The following is a 7732-nucleotide window of genomic DNA, read 5'->3' as shown; positions in this document are numbered from 1 at the left end:
CGCCACCTGCCTGACAGGTTCAAGGCATCTATCAAAATGACTGTAGTCAAAAGCAAGTCATTTTTTGAAAATAAAAGAGTGAAGAATGAGGCCAAGTTCAAAAGCAGTACTCAAATGCAGCAGTCCGAAAGCAGCCAAACCTGTGAGGATTATTGCCCAAATGAGAGGGACCGCAATGTGGAGCCAAATCCAGGTCAAACGTTTTGTTCATTTGAAAAACAAACACATTTTTGGTCTTGAACAAAAATGAGTGCACAAAAAGTATTTTCAGGTTGAATATAGTTTTTTCATTCTTCACTTGTGTTTATTTTTCGATATTCACTGTACTAGAATTTTTCCAATTCCGACTTTTGACCATGGCGTGGCGTAGGGGGCTCAACTGGGAGGGGCGTGTCATCAAGTTTCCACTCCTCCTTTGAAATATATCATTGTGTACAGGTTGGATTTGTCACATTTCTGGGTGTTTAAGCCCAAAAACTCTATTGAGAATCATTTCTTTTTTTTTCAAGATAAATAGATTGCCTTTCTGTGTGGTAGTGAGCTGATGGCAGGAGCTGGACCAACTGCTGGAATCTGCAGCGGAACCATGAAACCCTGGACCTCTGTTGGAGGACTCGGTGCCACATGTCATTTACAGCTGTGCATGACAGCGGATGAACTAAGGCCTTGTTCATTTTGCTTCAGTGCCCGTACAGGCCTGAGCCGCGAGTGCTAAAATTCAGCCCACAGACTGCCAAGGCACCAGCTGGATGCCCAATCTCATTCCACATGCAAAGAGAAAGGAGACGTAGCCTGTTTAAAAGAATGAATGTCTTCCACTTGCCCATAAGCAGGCCTGTTGTGAGAGTAATCAACCGAATGTTTAATGAGCACAACAGCCTCACAGTGATGTGTGGACCAACAAATGCCGACGCTGAGAAGCTCCGTTGCGTCCGAATGCACTTATTTACTTCATCTTGAGAAGCGTTGCGGCAGTGCCAATAGATGACATGCCCGACTCAGTTCACTGGCTCAAGATCATTCAAATCAGGCTTCAGGCAGCCAAGGGGGAAACTGCCGCAATGTTACTTCTCTAACTTACGGACAAACAAGAAGAACACACTGTTGTGTTATTGTCCCGTCCAAGCTCATTTGTCAGCTCTGTTGGAAAAGTCCAATCAGACAGTGTTTCTTGCGTCAGGGCACTTTGGTTGAGATTGTCCACTTTTTGACCAACCCGGACCGGCACAGAAACACAGCCACACTAATCATTTGGGTATTGAAAACAGAACGAGGAAGTTTTGTTAGTTGCCAGATTAGCCACTTCATCTGGGATTACATATAATGATGTTTCTTTATGCCCAAAAATAACTGTTTAACTAATCAAAGTGCATGAAAACTATGATGAATAAATATGGTATCGGGGGTTGAAATAAAAAGGTGATTGAATTTCTAGCACTGAATATTTATTCATTGAAATTATGTACCTGAATGTTTTTCAACATTAAAACACCGCAAAAAAATTCGACCTAAAAAAAAACTGTTGAAATATTCAGCCGCAACAGAAATGGAGGTTACAATAATCAACCCAAAAAATTTCAACCTTGACACACCAACATCCGGGACACTAAGGAAGAGCAATCGATTCTAGATTCAAGACCAGGAGCGTGCGTCAAGCTAAAGGAGCGAGCACCCAAAACACCTTGGGCTTCGGATTGTAGCCATGTCCAATAATAACGGGGCTTTAACTCTTTTTGGGTTGAGTATTGTACCTCCATTTCTTGGTGTCTCAAGGTTAAAATTTTTTGGGTTGAATATTGTAACCTCCATTTCTGTTGCGGCTGAATATTTCAACATTTTATTTTTTTTAGGTTGAATTTTTTTGCGGTGTTTTAATGTTGAAAAACCTTCAGGTACATAATTTCAATGCATAAATATTCAGTGCTAGAAATTCAATCACCTTTTTATTTCAACCCCCGATGGCACAGATTTACTTCCATAAATAAAAACTGTTTTTGAATATTTGATCCAAACCTTGATCTGTATTGCTATGAATGCTACATGATGGAGAGAGGTTGAATCTTCCAGAGGAAAAGCAGGTGTGATATTAATATTTATAACATCAAAAATAACAGAGACCTGGACGAGGATGAACAACCGAAGCTCCTCAAAACCGTATCTACTATTCAAGTGTCTTTTCCAGTAGAGCTTAGCACAAAGTACAACGCAAACCCTTTTCCCACCACAGTTAACGCTCTCCATCACAGAGAATGGAAGAACATAAACTATGTGTAACTCTAGTTGTTTCTGTTTGTGTGTGTGTGTGTGTGTGTGTAGCCCACCTTCGCCCTGTGATCGACAGCTGGCACATACTCTCATCTCCTCTCTGTGTCCTTCTGGTTTGCCTCAGATGAGTCAGAGCAGCATAGATACCACTCGTTGGTTGTTTGACCCACTCACCAATGACATATTGGACCAATTACTATACTAGGACATTTATTGTGCTTGTTAAAGGCATAGTATACTAGCACTATTTTTATTTCATTCTATACTGTGACTTTTGGTGGCGCATGGAGTAGTGCAGTGCGCTGGGGGCCGCAAGGTTGGTGGTTCGAATCCCGGCTGCCCCATGTGCCATGTCGAAGTGTCCCTGAGCAAGACACCTAACCCATAATTGCTCCCCAGGCAAAAATGTAATGCATGGGTTATAATGCAATGTAAGTCGCTTTGGATAAAAGCGTCAGCTAAATAACAAGTAATGTTAAAGGTGCTCTTTATTTTTATTTCTAATTTTATCTTTATCTCTTCTTACTTACTAACCCATAGTTTTAGCTTTAGCGTACTAACCCATAGCATGTATTTTATTATACTTTTATTTTTATCCTATTGCTGCACTATGTTGTCATTATTGTACTGTCTTTCGTCATGCACCGACCACCAAGACAATTTCCATGTATGTCCAACATATTATGGCAATAAACGTTTCCTTATTCCTGATTTACCCATTCACATCCATTCATACACTCAAGACAGGAGGAGCCAAAGTACTGCAATACATGTATTTCCTAGCAAGAGCAAAACAGTTAATGACAAATTAATCTTGATATGTTCACTGCGTAGGTGTTTTGGATGTGAGTATGAATGGTTGTTTGTCTCTGTGTTGCCCTGCGATTGGCTGGCGACTGATCCAGGGTGTATCGTGTCTCTCGCCCGAAGTTGGCTGGCATAGACCAGCCCCCCGTGACCCTGTGTGCAGGATAAGTGGTTTGAAGATGGACCGATGCTCGCTGCTCTTCGTAAACTTTTCTAATGTGTCTGTTTGAAGCAGCATTTCTATATAATCTATCGCGAAAATACTTCCTCACTGTTTCGGCCAATCAGTTTTTTTCCCCTTAAGTCATTCTAAACCGTCAAAACCAGTTTCTCACACAACACACCCTGAAAACTGCTGCCACAGTGCTTCCTCTAACTGAAGGAGTCGGCTATGGATTATCAGGAGCAGGTAAGAATTAATAGCAACAAAGTAGTACAGTAAGTGGAACAGTGACAATGGAAAAGGACAAGGAATGTAATTATATCATGTTGTGGCACGATCGCCTATTTTTTACAAATCTGACATGGTTATTCTGTTGCTAATGTAATTAGGCTGTAATTTAGCATGGTGTTGTGGCTAAAGGAACTGACTCCCAAACGAATATATTAAAAAACATATTATGCATGTTTATTTGATATTAAATTGTGTTCATTAGGTAACTACATTCTCCAAAGCAATTGAGCTCCGTTGGACAGGAGCTGGATGTCACCAAAACCTTTAGAAAACCATGGGAAACATTACTATAGAGAATGTGACAGCAGCTGTAGCAGAAGTCAATACAATCTAGTTAAACCTGCTTCCAGGCTGGAAAGGGAGTGGAGCATTCTTTCATTATTATTTACTTTCTGTTTTTTTGCAGGTTGAAGAAATCACAACCACCGCCAAGTTTGGAGACTTGATAGAATTTGCCTACCCCATCGGATATTCACACTGGGGAGTTTATGATCAAGATGGATATGTATTTCATTTTGCTGTTGCAGGTGAGGAAAACATTGTGGACTACCGATTTGTGTTTCTGTGTTGGTTAATTTTTTGTGAAAATCCTATGTTCTATACCACCATATCACTATATCTTCTAACAAGTATTGAGTGTAAATTGATGCACCCTCTTCCTGTGGGCCATTGAGCTCCACTAACTTAAACACTAACTGCATTCAAGTCATGCAGTTTGTGCTCCACGGTTTTCACAGTGTCACTCACTGCACTCTGCCTGCTACTGTTTAACATCATGTTGGGGTAGGCGTGTCCAGTTGCTCACTTTTTAGTCTTCAGCTTGGGAAAGCAGAGAAACTTTAAGACCAACATGTGTCAGTTCAAGGAGAGCTCAGACCCCAACAATCAGCTTCACAAACCTGTTATTATTATTGTTTGGGCCTCAATCATTACGCCTTCATAACAAATACATCCAAATGAAGTTTTAATTTGATCCTTTTTTTGTTGAAAACCTTAAAGTGGCACTGCTTCCGCTGAAGATATTAGCGTCTTATAAATTGCCTCAGTTCCTACCTTTGGAACATTATTCCAGGACATGACAGGTTCGGTGTATGCTGCTCTTTATCAGTGGCGTAAAAGCTAAAGGATGAGTGGAGTTTGAAAACTGACACTGTCTGTCAAATGAATTCACATCCTTCAAACAAACTGTCTCTTTCTTTAGATGAAAAGCAACTTATGAACAACATTCGTACTTACCTACAAAAAATCTTCCCGGTGTGCGGCGACCTTCTCCTTGGCCAGACCAGGATCCGCAGGGTGCCTCTTGGTGAGGTGAACGTCCCGAAGGGCGTCCACGTCTGTATCGGTAACACAAGACACGACTTTACCCCCTCAGCCCCGGAGCAGATGAGACGACGGTGTGACGCCCTTCTCGATCAGGACTTCCCATATAAACTTTTCACCCTCAACTGCGAGCACTTTGCTACTTTTGTACGTTATGGAAAAGCAGTGTGCAACCAGGTATGAACTTAGCTGATACAATTATCATCTTAAAGTGTGACAGCTTTCGTGGAGTCATTGATTCTGCCCTAAAGAAATTAGTATGTGATGAATGCGCAATGTGAGTGATGGTGGAAGTACAATTACTTCCCTTTTTCAATTAAGCAGCCAACTCATTGCCGTATTTATATCTACGTAAAAATATTGAGAAAATCATGCACATCTAAATAAAACAATAAATACAATGGGATAGACATAAATGCTTGGAAATAATTCAAAATAAATGTAGACAGCACACAAGATAATACTTCCACATTAACTAAATGTTTAATGGAGCATCATCTCCTGTGCGGAACATCTTTTTGTCAAACCCAAGTGAAACAGTAGGAGCAGAAAAAAACTTTATGAAATCAAGTTACACAACTCTAAACCACATTTTTATTGTTATGGTTTTCTCCACATTACACAAACAACAAAGAAACAATACAAAAACAAGGCACATCTGAAGGTACATATGAGCAAGTATAACTACCAGTAACATGATTTGTTGCTGGGCATTACTGACTGTTTCTCAGCAGACACAAAAAAATATTCTGATATGTGCAATCACAGATAGATATTTTACCCCAAATCCACCCTAGATGGTACAGGCTTCAGGGTTACAACAAAGTATTCTCCCTCCAGGAACTTTATAAATGAGCTCCAAATGTTTGCAAAGATGTTATATTTTCCTTTAGTCTAAACCCAATTTTAACCTCACGTGTCTACATGATCAAATTGGTTTGGATGTTAGAGAGAGATTTAGGTACCTAAATACTTAGTCATTTGCGCGTTGCAGTGTGTAGAATGTTCTGGCATCAGGTGTTGAGTTGCTGATGCAACCATCTGAAACTGTTGTTGTGTTTTCCTCTTATAGCTTCCTGGAAGAACGAAGAATAAAGAGTGTGAGGTGGCAACTGAAAGCTTCAAGAAAATTGTCAGCCCTGAAGAAACTGATGCAGGTCCCTTGAGGGAAACCTCTGACTTCTTTAATTCACATGTATGGTAGGAAAATGCATTCCAGGCAAATGATGTGAACAATAGTGTAATTCATAATTGTTCTGCTGGACTATATGAATCGTCTTTTATTAATACAGCTAATCAGATATACTAATCAATCACAAATTCTGAACTTCACAAATGGGCTATGGTGTGTACTCATGCAACCTCAGCCTAACATGCCAAAGGTCATGTCATACAACCTGTTCAATTACAACCTCAGGTATGTATGTAATTATGCATGTATGTATGTGTCGATGTGGATGAGGGGAAGTACAGTGACTGCAGAGGAGCTTCCAACATTGTAGTTCAACATTTTACTTGAGCCTGACTCCAGAGGAGGGCAGTGCTGGGTCGAAAGCCCTAAAAACGGACAACAGTCAATTAACAGCTATTATGGCTGGTAATCAATTACTAATCATCATGTTGACAAAGTTATCATTTTTATATGGTTTCAAGTTTTTGCATTTGTAAGCATTGAAAAAGAATTACGTAACTGTTACAACACATACTGGGGGTTTAAATTATAACAAAAATTTAAAAATGGCAAAAGGTATCAATTAGCTGTATCTCATCTTAGAAACATTGTGTGGGATGTAGTAGCATTTAGTGGTACAGTTGCAGATTACAAAAAAAAACATACTGCTCTGTCCAGCCCTCTTTTACAGGTGTTTTGGCCTCTCTGGTGGACATTATGGTTGGGTAATAGGTAAGAATAGGATTATATTACTACAAGGCGCTCACATGATTAATACTCAGTTCATTCCCATGACTAAATAATGCATTTAAGAACGTATATTATTTTAAACAAATAAATTCAGATTAGAATACATTTAAAAGGATGATAAATGTTAAATGGACTAAACTTGTAGGTCTTTAACACTATTATTACTATGTCAACATTCACTCTTTTCTTCAAAGGCATATAGACGAAAACTAGCAGAGCCAATTTATTTTAGATTAAACTATGATATACACATAACATTCAATAATCTGACATTTGTTTGGAATACTTCACTATAATGTAGAAGACATTTCTATGGGGCACTATACCATAATTTTTCTAATATCACCCTAAACCAGTGATTCTCAACTAGTGGCCGCGGACCCGTTTTTAATGGGTCGCGAGCCTCTGCATGGGAAAATAAAAATTTGAATTAAAAAAAAAAAAATCACAAAAAAATTCCTCCTGATTCCTGATTTTATTTTGAAGGGGCTTTTGGAGTGTCGTTTTTTTTTTGCCTGCTCTTCCGTCCATGTTTTCAGCAGTGTGTGCCAGGTTGGGTCAAACCATTCTGATATGGGGGAGAAATTGGGTTTTTAGGATAATTAAACATCCTGAATATAAAATATAAAATTCAACTTATGAACTTGATTTTGAATAAATTTGAGAAGTTGAGAATGTTCCTCAATTTGGGTCGCGGCTTGTCATTAAGGGGTGATGGTGGGTCCCGGAGCCAGACCAGTTGAGAACGACAGATCTAAACTACAACATTGTTTATTAACTTTTTATGGCTTGATATACAATGACATAATTTCAATTTAGAAATTTTATTCAATGTCCCATTTTCTGACAATCATAGGGTTTTATGATCGTTGTTTTCCCGGGCCTATTATGCAATTAAATATTTAGTTACTCTCTGGCATTTCCTACCCTGACATTTTTAAGGAATTAAAATACTACCATGT

The 7732-nt window shown here is 39.2% G+C and overlaps 1 protein-coding gene across 1 annotated transcript; it reads left to right on the top strand.

The window, feature by feature from the left end:
- The first annotated feature begins 3148 nt into the window (after window positions 1–3148).
- Window positions 3149–7215, top strand: LOC119216151 (phospholipase A and acyltransferase 4-like). The gene is made up of 4 exons (XM_037468612.2): window positions 3149–3481; window positions 3933–4053; window positions 4728–5026; window positions 5922–7215. The coding sequence occupies exons 1-4, from the start codon at window positions 3464–3466 to the stop codon at window positions 6051–6053; spliced, it is 570 nt and encodes a 189-aa protein (XP_037324509.1). The 5' UTR covers window positions 3149–3463; the 3' UTR covers window positions 6054–7215.
- The last annotated feature ends 517 nt before the right edge of the window (window positions 7216–7732 follow it).

The sequence above is a fragment of the Pungitius pungitius genome, chromosome 7 (assembly GCF_949316345.1).
Source record: "Pungitius pungitius chromosome 7, fPunPun2.1, whole genome shotgun sequence".
Classification (NCBI taxonomy): Eukaryota; Metazoa; Chordata; class Actinopteri; order Perciformes; family Gasterosteidae; genus Pungitius; species Pungitius pungitius.
This window is presented reverse-complemented; position numbering and strand designations above follow the sequence as displayed.

What these genes read in the sequence shown, in the direction of transcription:
- LOC119216151 (XM_037468612.2), top strand. An exon ending in ATTTCATTTTGCTGTTGCAG is followed by an intron (nt 4,054 to 4,727) that starts GTGAGGAAAACA and finishes CTCTTTCTTTAG; the next exon opens with ATGAAAAGCAACTTATGAAC. An exon ending in GAAAAGCAGTGTGCAACCAG is followed by an intron (nt 5,027 to 5,921) that starts GTATGAACTTAG and finishes TTCCTCTTATAG; the next exon opens with CTTCCTGGAAGAACGAAGAA.